Raw genomic sequence first — 23164 nt, forward strand, 5'->3', positions numbered from 1 at the left:
GAGCATTGTTTTCCTTTGATTGGATTCTTTTTGAGTTTATAATCGTGTAGAGGTATTATTATTATTCTCTACTTGATAGTAGCTATTTGTTAATTTATGCAAAACATATTGTGATTGAATGGATTTAATAAATTTAACGGATTTAACCTCAAGGAATAAATAAATAGAATAATTTAAGTTACTTATAATTCTTACAACACACAAAAAAGATTACACAAATAATATTTTAGAGTGAATTTGAATACTGGTGAAGACAGAAAAGGGCGAGTGATGTGTTACGCGCCCTTATTTATTTTATTTTATTTGGGAAATCAACAGTTCTACATTCATATGTTTAGTAAACAAACAGATATAGTGTATAAACTCAGAACTAATAACAGATTTCCACATAGTTTACAAAGTTAGTAAAGAAAATATATTACATATCAAATAAATACATACAATTTACACATATAAAAATGTTATATTCATGTACTCAATAATCAAAGATTTTTTAAATATGTATTTTAAGAACATTAAGTTACTGTAAATAGGGTGGGATAAGGACAAGAATGCTTTAAGAGAGGATAAGGAGGGGAGGGGAGATGTACATATTTATTATTATAATTTACATAATACATTTTTAGTGTAAATTTTAAATCTGACAGAGTTATGTTTGTGTAATCTATTATTTTAATTTTGTATTGTACATTGAAAAAGTCCTACGAAAAAAAGCATTTTTAACATACGATGTTTTACTTATTGGTACATGAAACAGGTGGTACCGTCTACAAATCCTGGCTGGCACATGTATTATTATTAAACCAAGCAGCTCTGTACAGTCAACCATTCCTGTCATAATTTTGTAAAGCAGTAGTTGGTCCGCACACACTCTGCGGTATTGTAGAGAAATGATTCCATGGGCACTGTGGCCATAGACAACAACACATCCTCGTCTCTCACTCTTTGGTCCCCACAATCGCTTTAAAGTGGCCACTAAAAATAATAAATACATAGTTTAAAACTAAGTGTTCTTTTACTTATTTTATCATAATGAATAACCGCAAAGAAAGTGCTTTAAATATTGATTTTATAAATGTTGTCGTTAAAAATTATCTGCTCATACTATTAACGATGTCCCAATTTAATGTAATATTTCACTCTTTTTTAAAGATTTTTTACTTCTCTTCATATTTTCCTGAACCGCGCATTGTCGCGCACGAGAGTAAATTTATTTCTGGAGACTGCCAGAACATCAACCACACTGCGACACACGTCACACCTAAACATAGAAAAAACGTTTTGGATTAGACCGAAAGGCAGGATGAGACCTACGTCGTAATTGCGTATTTCTGGCATATGTTTTGCTCCCGTAATATGTCCACGGTACAACTAGATTTAGTTTTAGCATTGGGGACAAACAATGGTTCTTAAAATATGGGGAGAAGAAAAGTAATCCCCCATTTTGTTGACGATTTTGATAAAATTAATTCCTTGATTACCGTATTTTTTGGAGAGTATAACGCACTTTTTAACACAGAAAACTCAATCAAAAACTGAGGTGCGTCTTTAAGTCTGATGCATCTTATTGTCTGCAAAATACGGTAAATTTTGACAAAATCACTAAAGGATTGATTTTTCTACTAACATTTCTTGACAAAATTGTTTTGTATTAGTCTGACGATGTCACTCACGCTGAAACCCGGCTCTTGATGAAAATTTTAAATTAACGCGGAACAAAATTCAACTTCAAACGACCTTTATTTTACCAAAATAACAAAAAAAAAATATTTTATTTAAATTATTTATTGACAATTCTTGATAAATTTCCATTGTAATGATGTAATAACTTATATTTACATATAGGTTATTTATTTAAAAATACTTGGTTAATTTCCACTTATTTTTTTGAATAATTAGCGCTTTCGTCCTGTAATGAACATCTTAAGACTGGTGAAAACTCACCCTTATTAGCCATTGTAATAAAACAATAAATGTTTTATATATAGGCGGCCTCCATGGTGTAGTGGTCAAGACGCTCGACTCACACACGAAAGGTTCCGGGTTCGATTCCCGGTGAGAACACAAAAATTAAAATGTGATTTTTCTCAAGCCTGGGTGTTCTGTGATGTAATTCACTACTGTAATTGGGCCTCCTGGCCTGTTGTGGTGCAAAAATAAATAAATAAATAAATTTGATAGAATCTTTTCTTAAAGTACACCGCCAACACATGTTTCAATAATTTGTCTCACTCTGTTCCATTGAAATATTGCGTATTGTATCTTTTACAACTAATTTTTAAATGTACCTACACTTAAGATAATATTTAGTTTTATATAAATTATCCTTACGCTGTATAATATTCACCAGTCTTAAGATGCCCATTAGAGTGAAAGCGCTAATTGGTCAAATAAATAAGTGGAAGTTTACCAGGTATTTTTTAATTAATAACTCATATGGAAATATAAGTTACTACATCATAAAATATATTAGCCGTTATATTGGGATGATATTTATGAGGAGGGTTAGTGCCGGTAACAGAGTTAATGGTGCCTTAAAGTCTGTCGTAGCAAATAAGTGTCTATCGCAAGAGGCTAAATTAGCAGTTCATAATGGAGTTCTGGTACCAACCCTAATGTATGGAAGCGAAGCATGGAGTTGGAAAAAAAGGGACGAAAGTAGACTGAATGCTGTTGAAATGCGATCTCTCAGGCGAATGTGCGGAAAAACAATGTATGATAGGTGCCCTAATGTCGAAATTAGAGCAGAACGCAAGGCTGAGTTAAGCATTATCGACAAAATTAAGAAAGGTCTTTTGAGATGGTTCGGTCATGTGGAGCGAATGAGTGATGAAAGAACGGCTAAAAAGATTTATGACGCGAATGTGTCTGGTTGTAGAAGTCGAGGAAGGCCGAGAAAGACATGGCATGATCAAGTACAACAAATTCTTGAAAGTGGTCATGTGAAAAGTCGGAATAATCGACGTGCGTGCATGAGAAGATGTATGAATGTGAAGGAAGCAAAGGAAGTGTGCCAGGACAGAGTGGTGTGGCGTTCTATCCTCTCTGCCTACTCCTCCGGGGAAATGGCGTGATGGTTAGTTAGTTAGTTAGTTAGTTACAAAAAACTTCAACACCAGTTTGTTGCCTTCCATGTCAAGAAGTTATGCGGGTGAAATAAAATCCTCGACTTTGATTTATGTTGTTTATAGTTTTAATTATTATGGTTTTTTATTTGAACAATTTGAAACATCTTGTTTTATGTAAAGCAATTGTGTATTTTTTTGGTTTTCTTTTCCCTTTATTGAATAATTTACACATTATTTGTATCCTGCGGCAAATATTGAGGACCATAGATCAGTGTCGAATATTCCTCCAAGTATGTTGTGTCGCGTTGGTTAGGTTTGTTTTGAAGTTTCAGTATAACGGGGCTTCTTAATTACACACAGCGTCGCGGCGCCCATCCACCACGATACGGGGCGTCAGCGTCGGGTCTTCCTGTCTTCTCGGACGCAGGAATTCCGGTGTTGTTCAACTCTGAACTCCCGGGAATTAGAAAAAACGCTTTTCCAAGTTTTCAGAAAAATCCATTCAGAACTTTGACGTGAACAATAAGACTTGTGCGTTCGCGATGTCTGTGGAAACCTTCTTGTGAAAGTTAAAACGTGCTGTGAAAAAGTGCCACGAAAAGTGTAAAAATCTAACTCAATTTGATATAAGGGATAATATTTTCTAAATTTGTTGCAACAGAGAGGAAAATCATTTTTGAAAAAAGGGAATATGAGAGTCTAGGCATTTACAGGGCTTATGACCTGTCATTGGCTGGTTTGGCTCTTCCAAAATAGTTTTCAGGCGTTGTCTTGGTTCAGCCGGATGAATCTCACCCACGTGATAAAGGTTTCAGCTCTTTTACTTCACAAAAGTCAACAGATGGAAGAGTAGAGGAAATGTGGATGTTGTAACATAGGCAGAATGGTGAATGTTACACAGTGTGAAAAGTGGCCACTCACTAGCCAATGACAGGTCATAAGCCCTGTAAATGCCTAGACTCTCATATTCCCTTTTTTCAAAAATGTTTTTCCTCTCTGTTGTAACTAATTTAGATTACTCCCTAGGGAGAAATTCCAGCCAGTCTGCAAACATTTAGACATACCCAAAATATTGTTGAATAATATTTTCATTTATTTTATCTGCTTGAATTGATTCTCATTCAGTTTGGTTTTAGTATCGATTCTTCTTTGTGTTGTTATTGACGCAATGTAGTTATTTGTACAAGCAGACTGCACTTCATGCAAAATAGCATAATTTTATTATTATTAATATGGATAACTTATACAGCGGCATTTTTGTAATATAACACCTCATTTTGCAAATAAGAATTAAATTTTGAATAAGATTTTATAATTTAAGTAAAACAATTTGTTTTGTCATCAATTACTACGGATTTTTGAAAATAATTAAGAAAACAGGTCGGCTTTAAGATTTTTTCTAAAACATCTCTCTTCTTCTTCTTCCCTGCGGGGAGAGCACTCCATGCCATAGAGCCTGCGACCGCAGCTGCGCGTTTACTGAATTTCGCGTGCTGGTGGCGTATATGTAAAATAACTTTTCCTATCGCCGTAGATGTAGCTGATCGCAGCATAAGACATCTGTCAAGTAATTTATCTGTAATGCACAGTTCTTTTAGATATTTCGGAGCAGAGTTGACTCAATCAAACAGAGAGACTTAAAACCATCCTACACCAACAGAAAAAAAACATTTGGTTTGCAGAGCCTGACTTTGTCAGGAAATATTTGTAGAACTACGGGACGATGGTCAACATTACATTTAGTTACAGTATGATAACCCGTAAATAGTTCCATCTAAAAATGTTCAAAAAATGCTTGGCTGCTTTGGTTTTTTGCAATTCAAGAGAAAGCGGTATATCGCCCTTGATTTTTCCAGATATTTTCGTGACTTTTTGAATAATCATCTAGCTTACATTTGTCTGTACGTGGATGATCAGTATCTCAGACAGCGCCAGCGTCAGCATTGACTGTTCTTTCTTTGACGAAGGTGACGAGGCCGATGTGGAATCCAACTTTATTGGCTAATCCAACTAATGTTAAAGCGTTTTTCCATTTTGTCATCAAATGGGTGGAAAAGTGGGAGAAACTAGGTAAAGGCCTACAATGAGTACTAAATAAGTAATTACAAACTTAGGTACTAGCGTCCGCTGTCTGAACTGAACTCTTGTCCGTCTGTGTTGTTCTTGTCCCATTGAAGGGAAGTGGAAAATTATAAATCTAAATAGTGGACTAACTCAAAAGAACCGCGCGCTGACCATGCTTTAGGACTCGTTTCGTCTGCTCTGGGGTCTGAGAGGTGGTTAGAAGGATTAAGGTCTTAACACGGGATTGTTTCTGCTGTTAGTATTAGGGCAATTAGGGTTCTTGCGAGGGATCAGTGTCCTGACGAGAGGTAATTTTGCCTGAGTTCGATAGGGATCATGTTAGGATCTGGGATAGAACTTTACCAGTAGTCTTCATAATTTGATTTACTTATGTTCTTTGGTAAACAATTTGTTTTTCTTCTTCTGAAATCGCATTTCAACCGCGTTCACTCGGCAAAAACCTGGTACTTAGTAAAAAAGGCGAGCGTGGTTAAGAGGAATTGGGGGCTCAATTTTCTTCATACTAACGTATTTCCGTATTTATTTATTATTTTATTATTCCCTTTCCGCACCAAATGGTGCATAGGACACTGCATTGGTACACTAATTTTTGTTACATAAAGTTAAGATGATCAGTCTTACGCTCCAGGTGCCAGTCCAGGAACTGTGAAATATTCAAGTGTGGAAAGTTTTCCGTATTTACTCTCTGCATAATGGCACAAGAGCAATGATGTTTTTAAGAACTTTAGATATTTACCACTGACATAACATTATATTTTAATTTTTTTCGGAACATTGTTTTTTATGGGAGTTAGAATCAATAAAAAACTAAAAAAGCGCCTACTTTTATCTGCTGTCTTCAGACGTACTGTAGGTATACAAATATAATAAATAATTTTGAACAACGATAAAGCTTTTTATTTCGTTTTTTAAAATATCACCTGAACTCTAAACTTCATTGTCAAATAAAATGTTTAAAAAAAAATGTTAATAGGGGCTAGATTTTTTACTGTCCAGGCGCTCTGTAACTGCAAGACGTGCTGTTATTTAGCTCCTTTATACCATAATTGTAATATATCATAATTGGAGACGAGGAACCAGAATCCCAACCGTCCATGCGCTCTGTAGCTGCAAGACGTGCTGGGATATTTATTTATTGTACAACGCCCTTGAGGTGATTTTCCTAAATATGGCACTATATAAATTATCCAAACATTATTATTATTATTTAAGGTTTCTTCTGATAATCAACCTTAAAATATGTAATCAAATCAATCCCGTTTTGGGGTGTATCCGTAATACATGGCGCAGCAAGCCGTATTTCCTCCGCTTAATGACGGGTGTTACCAGAAACTGCCGCGTCCGTTGTCTTATTTCCAAATTTCTCACGAAGTCTTACCACCACATATTACATAATAAATCAATAAAACAAATATAGGTGTTAAATGATAGTCAGATGATAAATGTTTAACAATAATGTTGCCACTTAAACGAGTCAACGCGACCAATTATAAGCCCTTTAAAAATGATAGTCTTTATTGTCTCTGGTTAGCGGATATATAAAACATTAACCCTCAAAAAAATAACCGAGTTAATAAAAAACTTTTTTGGATTAGGCGTAGAGAGATATTTTTAACCCTTCCATGGCTGCAACAGATGTGTGGGATTGTGAAAGACGCGTGCTAAGCCATCGAATTGACTCCCACGTTTTTTATGACTAATTTTAAAGATCAGCATGTGCTCAGCTACTCATGTGTCTTCTTGGTTAAAAAAAAGAATGGCTTTGGATCAAACTACGGCAGTTCTTTAAAGTTATTTAGTATAGACAAAATGTTTAAGGATTGGGTAAAACGTTTAAGAAATAATACTGGACTGGAGGGCAATCGCATTAAAAAAATGTATCAGCTTGTTTACAATTTTCATTTATTTTTCTATAACAGGCCTAAGTTATGTATATATTTTTTTGAATTATGGAAAAAGAATTATTTAACAAAATTTTCCGATGTTTTTTTTTCAAATTTCTGACCTTCAGAAGATTCTGTCTTTTGCTTGAGGTAACACGATATAACATCACCGCGTGCGAAAGAATTTTTAAGCAAAGCTTTTAAGAGTTAAAATAGCCAAAACAAACTAGAACACCTGTAAACGCATATATTTTCGTCAAAGTAAACATTAGTATATAACCACTTACCGACTTTTTTTTTAGTCTACTGGTTTCGAGACGTACCCGTCTCTTTGTCGGGACACCCACTACACCAACATGCAAATACTTAAAAACACCCCCACCTCTACCATCACCGTAGATTATATATAGTATTTCCAAAAATACATAAATAACATGCAGATTTATAGAGATGCGAACGCCACCGTGTCTAAACATGCACGTTTAGACATGATGGCGTTCGTACCTCTATAAATCTGCATGTTGTTTATGTATGTTTGGAAAAAATATCCTTTTTAGTGAAAATATTTATTAACTGAAATTATTTTACGTTTTAACTTTGGTCCTTCATTTTATTTGCTCGAAAAACTTCTACCCAAACTAATCATTTATGTTTTGAGCTTAAAACTTAGACACCTGTTCTTTGATTTCTGGAAATGGAACTCCCCCATACAAATAAAACAAGCTTTAAATTACTAATATACTTTTTGTAAATCATAAACATCGTTCTGAGAATTAGCTTTGTTTTGTTAGCCAAATTACTTTATAATGAAGAATTATTTCAGCTTCGCCACAATCAAAAGATTAAGTAGTGGAGCAATTAAGGTAAATCATTAAATAATTAGGAAAGATACTAGGCCTCGTGGTGTAATGGTCAGAGCGTTTGCCTTCTATGCGAGAGGTCTAGGGTTCGATTCCAGACATGATTGAAATGAAATATTTTTTTGTTTTCATAAAAGGTGTTTTTCACCATAGAATATTTAATAGTCCCTGGACTGGTACCCAAAATTATTTTTGATGATCGACAAAACTAATTTCGGTGGCTTCCGTGGTGTTATAGTTAAGACGCTTGACTTGAGCACGGAAGGTTCAGGGTTCGATTCCTGGTGAAAACACAAAAATATGTTTTTTGTCAAGCCTGGGTGTTCTGTGATGTAATCCACCACTGTAACTGGACCTCCTGGCCTGTTGTGGTGGAAAGAATATATAAATAAATAATAATAATAATGAATTACCTTAGTAATTTCTCCCTAACATCATGCAAGGAAAGACGCATGTGATAGCTAATATTTCATTGATTGTTCTATACGTAAAAAAATATTTATTGTTTTGACAATTAATTCAATGATATCATATTAATAACATAAAACAGTATTTTGGATAACGTTTAAATTGTTTAAAAGACGAAAAAACTGAATAAATCTTTATTTTTTACAAAATCAATGCTTTTATAAAACAAGTAATGATAAAATATGGGGGATGCAAACAAGCACAAAAAACAAATATTAAAATTGGCATAGTGGAAATATAAAAATAATTGTAAGAACGTCTCCAAAAAATAAAATAAAACGTTCATGGCCTGTTCGAAAATTCTTTTGATATTCTAACGTGGGGACTCTCAAAGGATGGGTTTGCTTACTATAAATAGCGTTATACGACTGAACATCGCTTCTGGCATAGATATATGACATTTCTCTGTCAAAGATCAAGTATCTCAGAGAACCCTGTTATTTATATTTAAATCTCAAAACACAGACAACAGAGAGAACAGAAATAATGACACGGTGTATAAAAAGGTAAACGATTATTATTGTACAGGAATATTACCTTTATTTTGTTTAATTTTATTATTTGATTTCAATTAGAAAGGGCAGGCTTATTTTTCATTATTTTGCATTTTTATTATTTCTATCGTTTATTTGATAACATTAAATGTTTTAAGAGATATTTCAAGATATTGATTTTTGATAAAAATATAATGTTGTTTTTTTAGGATTATGATTTCGATGAAAATGTGAAATTTAAAAATATTCCCCTATCTGTCACTTAATTGTATTCAATATGTTATTTTCTCAGCATTAAAGTATAGAAAATTGCTTAGTCTAATTTCGATCCCATAACAAAATTTTCACCCATAAAAATAAACTGTTTTACAAATTACTTAGAATATTAAATATGCTACAATGTTTGAGTATGTCCAAATGCTTGCAGACTGGCTGGATTTGGAAATTGTTTTCAAGCGTTGCCTAGTAGGTGATTTGGTTCAGCCGGATGAATCTCACCCACGTGATAAAGATTTTAGCTCTTTTACTTCACAAAAGAATGTTACACATTGTGTAAATGCCTAGACTTCCATATTTCATTCTCCCCTCTGAGTTGCAACAAATTTAAATGTATAAAACCTCTCTACATGAGAGAGTATGGATATTTTCCTTGGCTCTACCCGACCGAGTTTCTTCAGAGTATGTTTGGCTACAAAAGTTTAGAGACTAAAAGGAATGTGTATTTGACTACACATGTTTATCGATTGTTGTGTGGTGTGATCGATAATTTTGAGATTATGATGAGCATTGGTTGATATGTTCCTGATAATTACCTAAGACAGCGTCAGCATAGATTGTTTCATATTCCTATTGGAAGGGCTACCGCTATTCTGAACAACACCGCTCTGGTTGTTGATCTGTTCCATGTATCCGAAGGGGTTTTCCGGAGCAGGATTCTCCTAATATTTTATCTTTAGAGTCTCTGTATGTTTATTTTGTCTTTTTATAATATGTACGAATTAAATTTTAGTTTGTAATTTATGTATTATTTAAAATAGATGACTTGAATTAAATTAAATAAATACATTTTTGGGCAAAAAAATAATTATTTATTTTAATGACAGCAATCCAGGTAAATACGCGCAATCACATCAAGATACTGTTTTAAAAAATACTGTCTAAAAACAAGTGTCATTGTGAGTGATAGACCTCAGTATTTTAAATGATCATCAGACAAAATATGATCATTCGTGAAGTGAAGTGATTTTTAAGTGCCAGTGATCAACATTTAAGATGGCGAATACATTCCACAGACTTATGTCAAAATTCTCGGCATCATTCGTCATAGGTTTTCTGTTTCCATGGGCAGTTTTGTGTCTCCTCGGAGTCAGCCATGGACAATTACATGACGAGTCGTTTCCTGCTCATCCGAGAGATGAGGAGAACGGGAAACGGTTGACGAGAGAGTATAGACTGAAACAGGGGGTGGTGAAAGGGCTTGTTTTAGAGCCGAGGGATGGAAAAGGAATGGATGGAGTGGAGGTATTCCTGGGGATTCCTTATGCAGCACCACCTGTTGGAGGAATGCGGTTTATGCCACCAGGTAAGAGAAAATACCTTTCTTACTTACAGTAGGTCAGGTGGGGACCAGTGTAACACGAAGTACTCTTATTATGGATAACATATAAAGCGCATTCTTCGTAATAAATTACCACAAGGAGGCTTTACAAAGTGATCCTATAGTCAAATAAAATCAATTACACTATGAATAAAATAATAATTTTACAACCATTTACTGACTTTTCATGTCTGCCGCTTTCGAGACGAACTTGTCTCTTCGTCAGGGCACTTACCACTGTAATATGCAAATACTAAAATAGACTCACCTTAACGATCACCGTAATCTACATAGTATTTACACAAAAATATAAAGGAGACGCAAACACCACGTGGCTTAACATTCACTAATAATTAGGTTATTGAGATTCAGTGGTGTGTTGGGAAAAGGGTGGAGGTTGGGATTCGGGAGAGGGAGGGGCCATGAACGTAATTTGTGTTTTTTTTTTTTGTAAATACCATGTCAACTACGGCGACGGTTAAGACGAAAGTGTATTTTAGTATTCGCATGTTGGTGTACTGAGTGTCCTGACGTAGAGACGGGTACTTCTCGAAACCAGTAGACATGGAAAGTCGGTTAGTGGTTGGATACTTAATTGGTTAAAAAATTTTACCTCAGAGTTGCTTTAAACATAAATAAAAATGATAGATGTATTTTTCATCATCGAAACACTGTTTATTCTACAGCCAAAGAGAGTTTAATATTCTCCGTCTTAATACAGAGCTGATTTGGTGACAATATTTATGATTTTTGTAGTAGTTGTAAAATATCGTTTTTGTTGGTGTAAAGTACTTTTTTTTTCAAAAAGAAAGACGTTTCGTTGCTTTTCAGAAATAGTTCATCAGTTAGAAAAGTTTTTACTGAATAAACATGTATTTTTATAAAATTTAAAAAAATAAATTATTACACTGTTTTCTATCGGACCCTACATTATTTTTATTTTTAACTCAATAAACTCACAACATTTAGTTTATTAACTCGTCGTTTAAATTTGTTTTTGTCCAACAGACCATTTTTAATAAAATAAAGTTAAGTGTAGCTTCACAAGTTCTGAGAAAACCTTTGTTTTAGGGATGTAACGATTCCGATACCGATACCGATATATCGGCATCGCCAATTATATACATCCAATATTAAGAGTTTGAAAAGCTATAATACTTGTCTTATTAACTGAGCTCAGTTACCTCAGAGCGTCCAGCTGCAGGTCTCATACAAAATGATTTGCGTAACATATTGTCTGCTAATAATTTGAACAAACTTTGTTTTCTTAACAAAAAATCTAACGAAACTTAACTTTAATTATTGACTTCATCTTATGTATCGGTTTACTTTACCACTTTGTGTAATTGAATGATAATTAGCGCTTTGATTGCTAAATGATATTATTGATTATTTCATACAAATAAATGTTTTCTTCGTATTTTAATTTGACATTTTGGTTTACATCCTTCTTAAGGTTCAGTCTCTAATAAATATAGGTAACTTTTATGCAGAATAAAGACAATTATTAATTATTTATTTGTTTTTTTTCTATTTCTACTAAGCCACCAATATTGGTATCGGTATTGCCGATTATTTACTATAATGATCGGTATCGTTATTGTATCGGCAAAATTATGTATCGTTACATCTCTACTTTATTTACAAAACTCAAATTAAAAAAGTATGTTTTTAAAATTATTTAACGGGTTTTTTTTACATATTTTGTCTTTATTTGTTATCAATCTTTATTCCTATTTCGTAAAACAACTTTAAAGCTCTATTTCTGCAGATTTCTTGGAGAGACTTGGTGTGTTGAACAAAAATAAACTGAAACGACGAACTGACATACCTGCCATTGATTCTTCATTATCTGGTATCATCAGACCATAAAAAAAAAAACATAAACCATCGACACGATATGCTCATAAAGTTGAACCTTATTTTGTATTATTTTTGCCTCGTTATCTGATGGCCAGCACATTAGCCACCTTGCAAGATGTTTGAGATCAAATTCCAGCATGGTTGATATGAAATATTTACGATTAAAAAGTGTGTTCGTAGTCTGAGGTAAGAGATTGATCATATTACCTTCAAGAAGCTAAAAAAATGATCAAGATACGCTTTAGTTGAAATAACAATGCAGTGTCCTTTACGCTATTAAGTCCGCAAAGGGTATGATGAGTTCCTGAAATTTTGTATTAGTCAAAGCAAACTGTGATAAATAACTGTGGTCAATCGTGCAGTAATCGACTTAAGATTAGACGGCCTCGTGGTGGATTATTGTGTTCGCCTATCAAAAATAGAAATACTGAGACCGGGTTTATTTATATTTGTACCTTGAAAAAAGCAGATTTTTTATCATTTTCTTTGGAAGTTCAACAAAAATACATAAAATTTAAAAATAAGCATTGACAATATTCTTTATAAAACATATCCTAAATTATAGAACTCCACTATCATTCATTAGTTATAAAAGTGAAGATTCGAATTAAATGAGTTTGATTGATAATAAAGTTTTATTTACACTTATTTGTTTATAAACTTGTATTATTTGTAAAGGTTTATTTAGGCTAATTTTTAAAAAGAAGACACTTAGAAGCAATTTAAAAAATAACGAACACACTTAATATTATACATTTGATTTCAGAAACAGAACAGATATTTACTATAAGATTAGACCTCAAAGTAATAATGTAAACCTATAGAGAAGCCCTATCACCATGTTTCTTAGAACGCAAGCGATGTTAGTTAGCGACAAATTGGCGGCCATTTTGTTTTATTTGACAACATACGCCTAACGGTTCTATCGGATGCTTTTGTCGCTGTGCTTGGCATTGCTTTAATTAACTCTGATATTTACGTTATAAAAAATAAATATCGACAATGGTGAATTGCAGTATGTTTGGTTATAACAGTAGGAGCGTCAAAGGTGTTAAAGGAGTCAGTTTTCACAGGTAATTGATTTAAAATATTTTCCCTTTAATTTACGTTGGCTTTTTGTATTTTTTGTCCCGACACGTGTATTATGTTGCTTAAAAACTTTTTTTATATAACCAAATTTACTGCAAATACTGTTATTTCTTAGTTTAGAGAATAAATTTGTGAATTGAAGTATGTTTACTGTTGATAATGACAGTTGATTACGGGCAATATGTCGGAACCGCACTAGGCATCCATATAAAGTTTGGGTCTTTATCAAGTAGAGGTAGATTCAAATTTTACTCGAAAATAGCAACGTTTACCTTAAAATTGCATCTAAAACGACGTGTTTAAATTTCAGGCCGCTACGACTCGCCGTTTCGGAGATGTGACGGATAAACAAACAAACTCAACACAGGACTTTGGTTCCATGGAGTGAAGATATAAATCTCAATAAATGTAACATAAATATATTGTGAAAAAATGAACAAATAAAAAAATAAACACAAGCATGTATTTTCAGTTTTATAAAAATAAATATAAGCGAATTATAAAAAAATAAATTGGAATAACCCTGCAATAATAAATACACAGGTACATATTTAAAAGTATTTACAATGCAAATTAATATACATTTGGCAATTCTTGACCTAAGTACGGCCCATTCTTTTGCTGCGAACTGTAGTTTACTTAATACCTAGAAGTCATATCATGGTTTTCTTACGTTTGGGCTCTTTCTATAGCTTGGCGCATTATTATTCTGAGGGCTAGACAGTATCTAATAAGTTCGCTTAAAATTTAAGTTGAGATAATTGTATAACTAATCTAACTTGACTTTAATGTACCCTTTTTCAAAGTTTTGCGAAAATAATAAATTTTATTTACCGTAATAAACGCTGATTTTTGGCACTGAACTGAACTGAGAAACACAGCATCATTCTACTCCACTCTATCATGACAAATGTTTTTCTTTCTTTCAATTTTACTAAAGAGTCTTAACATTCTAAGAAGAAGGTTCACTTTTTATACAGTCCTGTAAATAACAACACCACGTTCTTAATTTTAGTTATTTTTAAAGGACCATTAAAATACTCTTTATTTTTTTTTTTAAATATATATTACACCCTAAAATGTATTAAAATGAAACGTTTATTTTTAAAATCGGTTTGTGGTCCCATGGCTAGTATCTTGGACTCAAGGATCAAAGTTCCGTGGCTCAAATCCCACTCTACTCCAATTTGATTCCCATTTTCTAAAAGTCAGTTATTAACAACTTGTTGAAAAAAGCGCTCAAAATTTAACGTTTGGGTAAATTCTAAGAACGCAAGTATTTATTTTTTCTTCAAAAAAATAGAAAAAATGTTTAAGATACATCGCAAATTAATTACCAATAAAGAGCCATATGCACTACTAGAGAAATGAGTGATGATGGGTTATGCAAAAGTATACTATAAGGTTGAGGTTTATTTCAAAATAGACAAATAAGAAAATGAAGGAATCATTTTAAATCAATTTAAAAGAGAAAAACATTTGGCGAAAAAAAATCGTTACGTATCTTCGCCACGAAGATGATTGGAATTTTGGCCAAGTTTTTGACAAGAACTAAGTTAGAAAATTTATTTGTGCCAAACACGTAATTACGAAAGAGCAAGAAACTTTAGAAAAGGTTAAACAACAGTATTTTTTTTTTTTTTTATTTATAAAAACACCGTACTAACCAAAATATTTCATTTTAGTTTTTTTTTTTTTTTTAAAAACCACAAATACTTTTTCTTTTATTTTACAAAATACAAATTTCATACTAAAATTTAAAGCCCATAGCTGATATTTTATATTTGTTTTTTTTTACTAGTTGACACGCGTATATAAAAATTAAACACATCATCATTTAATGTCCACTCCCCAGTTGGAGAATAAAGTGTCCACAAAGAGCTTCCCGGCGTCCCTGTCGGCCGCCAGTTTCTGAGCGTCTTCCCGAGTCAGGTATGCGCCCCTTAGTTCTAGCATAAACTGGTAAAATGGTTCAAATTCAACGAATTTAAATCAAATATCACATAAACAAAATAAATGTTACTTAGGAGAAAAAATATACTCCAAGAAAACAATATAAATATTTAAAATCTAGACATAATTATGTAGATAAAATGAAGTATCTCGGAGTTTACTATGATAAATATTTAAACTTCAAAACACATTATCAACGTGTTACAAAAAATAAAATTTACGAGAAGATTAAGAAATGTAATAGATTTAAAGTAATAGTAATAGTTTTCGAGCAACAAACAATGTTTTCGTGTGTGTAGGCAGCATCAAGGAGACCTACGTCTTCAGATGCAGTGTGCGATATGTGGTGGGCTAGGCGTATACCTTATTGGTGTCTGAGCGGATAAAAAATAGAGTTCTGTGTGTGAAATAGAACTCTGGAATATAATCCTGGAGGAGAGAGAGTAGAGGAAGGGAAATTGAATAAAGATACGTCCACCTTGAAGTTAAGTGATTGTTGTATTAGCCAATCGTGCTTTAGAGGATCCAAGCTAGATTTCTAGCGATGCTGAAATGAAAAATTGGCTTTGAAAGTTCTTTATCACTTCATTATTTTATTGTTTCTGGACTTGCACCTAACTCGTAAGACTGATCACTGTGGCCTTAATGTAACAGATCACCAAGAATTTTGTGTAAAAATTCAGAGCCCTATGCACCATCAGGTGTGGGTAAGGGGATGGTGCTGAAAATCTGTAGTTACACATAACACAAAGAAATCAATAAAGAAAATAATAATCTAAACTAGTTTATATACAATATAAAAGATATAACTTGTTCTAATTTTTTTTGCTTCTTGACTGTTTTTTTTTCTCCTTTCTTTCATCATGTAAACTTCATAAATGTTAATTAAATTTTGCTAGTGTTCTTTTGATTTCACTACTGTGAAATATAACTGTATTAATAAATTAAAAAAATAATTTGTGCTACTGTAAAAAAAAAGAAAAATATTTAAAAATTACTGTGTATGGTAATATAAAATTTTAAAAAACTTGTGACGACAAACGTATTTTTAGAGAGGATGCGATGACTTGTGACTTCTTCAACCGATAAAATGGCATCTAGCCAAATGTTTTTCTTTTTCACCCTTCATCGTGCCTAATGATGCCTTTGGCACTGTGTTGATTTACTAAAAATATAAAATCAAATATTTTTTTAAAAAATAATAAAACTATTATGATATTAAAATAACTTCAAATAACGTTCAAAGCATATTAAAAAAGAAGTATAAAAATTTAAAAATGGTTTTCAATCTAAGTAGCTAAAATAACTAAGCCAGATAAATCTCACCCACATCAATGAAAATTTCAGCTTTTTTAATTCACAAAAGTCAACAAATAGAGTATTCAGGAAATGTAAACGTTTAAACATAGGAAAATTGGCAAAGGTTCACAGTGTCTAAAGTGGCCAATCAAACCCTGCAAATGTTTTCCATCTCTGTTGTAACATATTAATCTTTATAACTCCCTGGGTGATGAAATCCAATCCTTGTCTTCAAAAATTTTCAGAGACCTAAAATATTGTTGATTAAACCAACTGATCCAAAAAGAAGATGCATGAAAATTAAAAAATATTTTCAGCTCTAGTTATCAAGTGGGTGAAATAATTCATTCGGTTAAATTTTACCCACATCAATAAAAATGTGAGCTTTTTAATTTCACAAAGATCAAACAGTTGGTAGAGTTGAAGAAATTAGTGTGTTACACAGTGTGAACATAAAAAAATTACTGCGGCCAATGACAGATTATAAACCCGGTAAATGCCATAGATTTGATATGTAAAAATAATACAATATTATTATTTGTTTTAAAATTAGAGCATTACCTTTTATTTTATTTTTAAATGTTTCTCCCGGGTCGCAATTACAAACGCTATCTTTATCGGAACGTTTCGAGACGGTATAATAAAAAATATTTATTAATGTCCGAAAATGTATGTATTTGTTTTTAAAAAAAGTATCTTTGTCGGTAACCTGTAATTGAACACGTTTGGAAAAAAATGTATCCATATTCAATTGTTATATATTCAATACAGAAAACATATTTTTACTTTGTAGTTAAAATTGAAGATAAATGTTTACTTCCCATTTTACGAGCCCTGGTAATACAATTATCTGCAGTAAAATGTCTACTTAAAGGAATCAATTTATTAATCGATAAAGTCCCGGTATAAGTGAATGAAATAAAAAAGTTGTTTTGGAGAAAATGCTGCGGAATGGCTCTTAGGTTATTGATCTGCAAGCAGACACTAATTTTTTAAATATTTTTTATAAATTCTGCAGATATAAATATATTTTTAAGAATTTTGATAAAAAAAACAATAAGATACTTAAGTTTCTTCTTAAGAACCAAATAAATAAAATGCTTTCCAGTACGTTGGGTTAAAGATAAAAACAAATGGGTTTCTTTAAATAATAATAAAGGTTTTAAAAATATACCTTTTGTCATATAAATATAATTGTGAAGAAATAAAAACAATATAATGTGTAGGTAGGAATGTACGGAAATTCACGCTAGGGTGGAGCTTAAACAAAAGAAGTAATGAGGTGGAAACATTGTCGAATCTGGATTATACTTTCTCTCCATCCTTTAGCGAATAACGCTTGGTTTTCTTAATGATTGATTACCCACATCAATTTAGTGTTAGTCATCGGCAATATTGGACTTTCACTATAAAATAATCTATGTACCCTACTATTTGAATCTCATCGTTGCAAAACTGTCAATTTACTTCAATTGTGTAATTAAAATTAAAATATAAACCATATGTTTCATGCAATTCAATGTTTAAAATGTCAATTTTCTATTTGAAGCACTAACTTTACTTTTATTCACTTAATTTATTTTATCACTCAATATTCGTTCTTTTACCAACCGATTTCGAAACTTCACAAGATTCTTTGTTACTAACCAATCAACTCTTCGTTCCCTGAACATAGATTTAATAGAGTTTTTAAACTTTTTATTTTTGAATCATGTCACTTAAAGCTTAAAAACTATTACGTATTTTGGTTGTTATTTTTTAAAAGTCTTTATACCATAAATGAGATAGTCATACACATTTGTACCGTCTGGGAATCACTGTGATCACGATCCTCAGCATTGAGGGACCGACTTGGAAGAAAAACCAAGTTAAAGCTCTTGGTATATTTTTTGAAGCGGATGTCACGTGTAAGTCTTATATTACTGGTGTAAATAAATTTATTAAAATGCTTGGATTTGTACTTCAAAACTCTGGATATTTAAATAATACTACTTCAATTCGCACATTCTATGATACTTTCCACGGCATACAAGATTACTGTTCTATAATTTGGGACCCTTCTGAATCAAACCACATCCTTGGAACATAAAATATTCAAAAGCAATTTTCGCGATACATATATCTTCAATAAAATAATTATTATTTATCATTATTTCTAACAGGGATGCTAGATTACAACACTCTCGAATCTCGTAGTCAAATTTGACGTCAAACTAAAAAATATCAGTTTGTATATTCCCATAGCTTATTCCCTAGAGCAAGATCTCATGCACGGTTTTACACACCCAGAAGCACGCACACTAATGCAAATCAGAATTCACCCATTAAAGAGGCACTTTGCTTGCTATATATGGCTTCTGCGGGTAATATGGATCTATTTTTCTGTACATATCGTCAGTTTAGCAGCTATCTGCTTTCCATTTATTAAATTCTAACTTATGTTTACAGTTTGCATTAGGTAGTGGATTAAACAGCCTGTAAAGTTAAACAGTCTACAGTTGGTCAAATAATTAAATAAATAAACAAGTAGTTCTACATCAAGACACATTTTTGATATCAAGGAGCTAAGGGTTAATACTTTTTAGAACATTAAATATCAATAAATTAAAATATAACTACTTTGTAATTATTTTTCATTTGTAAACCAAGTTGTTTCGGCAACTTTATGCCTTTTTAAGGGTAAATAAATTTGTTTTAAAACTTCAAGGTTAATTAAAGGTTTGCGATTAATTTCGAAGAAGGTAATGTGTTGTCTAAACTAATCGGTTTATAAATGAAAAAATAAAATGGTGCATAAGGGACGAAGTAATTTTATTTCGACATATTAATATATTTTTATTTACCGAAAATACGCAAGCTTCGAACTTAACAAATCTAGCATTAAGGGAAAAAAAATGTGTATTTGTTTTTTTCAATTTGATAAATAATTTTAAATTTCGTAATTCAAATATGAAGAAGAAAATATACTTCAATTTTTTAAAATAAAAATTCCCGCAATACACTATGCATTGTATATACTTGACCAGTGTTCGTACTTATTCCATTTCGAGTACAAACAAATGAAGAATACAGTTTTGTGTGAAGTAGAGCCAGAATCCTAAACGAGTGTTCTCGACTCGATGGCTACTGTCAGGCAAAATTCCTGAAAATGTAAATCGAGTGGAGAGAGGTTAACCTCATCGTGTAGTGTTTGGTGTATTTGCACGCCATTATTGGGGTCACGGGTTTTGGTTTATTTCACACACAAAACTGTTTTCTTCATCCGCTTGGACACATATATGTGTTTTAAACATTTATCTAATATTTTGAGATGTGGTTTATAATGTATGTCTTATCCTATTCGGCTTTTTTTTATTCTGAAAACATTGTTTTAGGTCATATTATTTTTTACATACAAAAAAAAATATTTTTTATATTTTTATTTTGCAGGTTCAGCCACACAATGGTTCGGCTTAAAACTGGCCACAAACTTTGCCCCAGTATGCCCTCAAACTCTACCTGACCTGAAGAAAGAATCATTCCTATCCGCTGGGCGTTATAATTATTTGAAAAGACTTATGCCTTTTCTCAAAAACCAATCCGAAGACTGTTTGTATCTGAATATTTACGTCCCCTCGAGTGGTAAGTGATATTATTATTTATTTATTTTCTGGTTTTTGGACTCAAATTATTTCCATAATAACCGTTTCAATATAATAAAAGCAATAAGCTATGTCATCTTTTCTGTAATTAATTTAATTCATAGCTACCTCGGTGATTTTGATAACTGAGCAAAATAAATTATTACGTGTTTTGATTCGGAAAACTTGAAGAAAAACGTGTTTAAGAAATATGTATGTAAGAGGCATCGTTGATTTATATTTTTATTTATTTGTTTTAATGGTTAAACAATATAAATTTTCGGTTAAACATTACAAAAAATATACTTGAATACCCTTGTATCAAAGTTGAACAATTGCCATTTTTTCGAAATCGTTTTTTTTTGGTTAGGTTAGGTTAGGTTAGAAAAAAATATTCTCTTGACAAAAACTAAAGATTATTTAAAAAAAAGGCCATTTGGAGTAAAAATTTAGGCATCAAATATGTACCTTATATCAAAAACGAACATTTTGCTCATCATCTTTGTATGAAAAGCGGACATTCCATAAATTATGGACGCTCAAGTGTCATGGCGGCCGTCATTTTGTCTTCTTTTGACAGTTCAAAATCAACCGTCAAAGTGGAAGCGTCATTATCATTTTTAGAGTTTAGGAGAGTGTTACTTTGTATTAAAAGAAAAAATAACAAGGTTTTTCTGAATCAATAAGGTTTTGAGTTTGTCAACATTTTTGTAGACAAGGACGGGATTCAATCTCCCAGGGAGCTATTGATATCTACAAATTACAGAAATGAACGAATCTCACCCGCAACAATAAAGGTTTAAGAACTTTAACTTCACAAGCGTCAGCAGATGGAAGAATTGGAGGAATATAGATCTTCACATATAGGCAGAATGATGAATGTTACACAGGGTGCAATGTGCCAATGACAGGTCATAAGCCCTGTGAATGCCTAGACTTCTTCATTCCCTTCTTTAAAATGTTCTTCATTGTTATATGTTAGTATTTCTACATACTGGACATAAGCCCCCTTTATCATTATTTTATTGATCTTGACTATAGGGAAAGTCCTTTTAAAAAACGAACACTCGCTGTTCTATGGGTTTTAAAAACGGACAAAGACATTTATAAATTGTGTTTTTTATTTAAATAATCCATTTTGTAGATATTTTAAGTCCTAATATAAACATAATTCTAATTATTATTTAACTGTATACTATTTATCGATATTTATTAATTACACTCATTTCATTTACACGCAATCAAAACACTATGGTGTAACGAAAAAATTGAACAAAAAAATAACAATTTTAGGAAGAACTGGAAGATCTGTTGATCAAATGATTCATGCAAAACCACACAATCGCTGAACCACACACCGAACACCGCAGCAGAACTATTGTAAAATGATGAATTCATTTATTAAACGCAATCATATACTCTCAGATATCTAATTATACATTTTCATTCCTTTATATTTTAACATAATGTATAATATTTTCGAAATATTTAATAAAAAAATATTCACTGAATCCTCACTTCAATCGCATCAACATCGCATGGAAAAAGTTTTCTATTCTTTAACTTTACGAAAATCAACAGAATATTTTATTGAATTAAAACATTTTGCATATATAAGTTGATCACAGTTTATAGTGACACAACCAGGAATGACCCATGCCATGTAAGATGTATGAACGTTTAAAAATACACAAAACAGTTTTGACAATGAATTTTGAGATCAAGAAGCTTGAGGTGAATATAAAGTATTAGGTGCAAGCAGCAGCCTCTTACAACGAGCATGCCTAAGCTAAGTGGTGGATCTGGCTTGGACAAGTGCTGCGTACGCCTCGGGAAAACCTCAATCCGAGTGGCCTTATCTTTATACCAGCGGGTTTTTGCTGCTCTGGAAGGTCGATGACGATGTTTCGGCTTTATTCGGCTGAACTAAGTTGAACCTTTGTGGGAGTGACCAGAGTGCTGGCTGGCGATAGGATTTTCTAAGAGCGTCAGGTAATATCCTCATGCTCTAATCAGGAGCAAATGAGGAAAAACAAAAGAAAGAGTTTGGAAGGCTTCATAACATATTTCTATGTTATCAATCAATGTTGGTCATGTGCTCTGTAAATTCCAAGACTTCCATACTACTGTAAAATGATGTATTCTATTCAGACTTTTCTAAAGCCTTTGACGAAGTCAATCATAAAATTCTATATTCTAAACTTTATGCCCTTGGCATTAAAGACGAGTTCCTGTCGTTCCTGAAACTCTATCTCTCCCAAAGAAAACAAAGTGTCATGATTAATAATTTCCCCTCAAATAGTTGTATGGTTACTTCAGGTGTAGCTCATTTAGCTCTCTTTCTTTTTAGTTTATTTGTTAATGATGTTGTCAATGCGTTCTCTACCACAAAATTCTGGCTTTTTGCAGACGATAATAAGATTCTTAAAGTAATTAAAATGTTAGTGACTGTCTTGCTCCACAAGATGATACTGATTCTTTTCATGACTGGTGCAAAATAAATAACCTTGAATGAAATATCAACAAATGCAAAATAATTTCTTACCGTAGAGCGAAAAACAGAAATGCCTTTGATTATAAACTTAGTGACCCTTTTTTTTCCGTTGTAACTTCAATAAGAGATCTCGGGGTGATTCTAGACAAAAAACTTAATTTTCATGAACACATTGAATATATAATTAACAAATCCCTTGATTTTTTTGAATTTATTAATCGAGCTACATCCGATTTTAAAACTCTAAAAACACTTAACTTTTCATTGGTTGGTCCCATTCTTGAATTCGCCTCCGTAATATGTTTTTCATTATATTATGTTACTCATATAAATCGCATCAAATCAGTTCAGCATAAATTTATAAGAAAAATTGCGTACAAACTAGGAATCA

The 23164-nt window shown here is 32.3% G+C and overlaps 1 protein-coding gene across 3 annotated transcripts in view; it reads left to right on the forward strand.

Moving 5' to 3' along the window:
* The first annotated feature begins 3372 nt into the window (after positions 1-3372).
* Positions 3373-23164, forward strand: part of Nlg1 (Neuroligin 1) — a 190033-nt gene continuing 170241 nt past the window's right edge. Inside the window, exons 1-3 of one of the 3 annotated variants that reach the window (XM_088231401.1) lie at positions 3373-3644; positions 9962-10440; positions 20089-20280. In XM_088231401.1, the coding sequence (XP_088087527.1) occupies positions 10131-10440; positions 20089-20280 (502 nt within the window). In that variant the 5' untranslated portion in view covers positions 3373-3644; positions 9962-10130. Of the gene's footprint in view, positions 3672-9961; positions 10441-20088; positions 20281-23164 lie in introns of all 3 variants that reach the window. The other 2 variants (XM_088231402.1, XM_088231403.1) reach the window with 2 other exon arrangements.

This window comes from Micrasema longulum, unplaced genomic scaffold, assembly GCF_059751315.1.
Source record: "Micrasema longulum isolate JH-2025_06_02 unplaced genomic scaffold, ASM5975131v1 h1tg000881l, whole genome shotgun sequence".
In the NCBI taxonomy this organism is placed as follows: Eukaryota; Metazoa; Arthropoda; class Insecta; order Trichoptera; family Brachycentridae; genus Micrasema; species Micrasema longulum.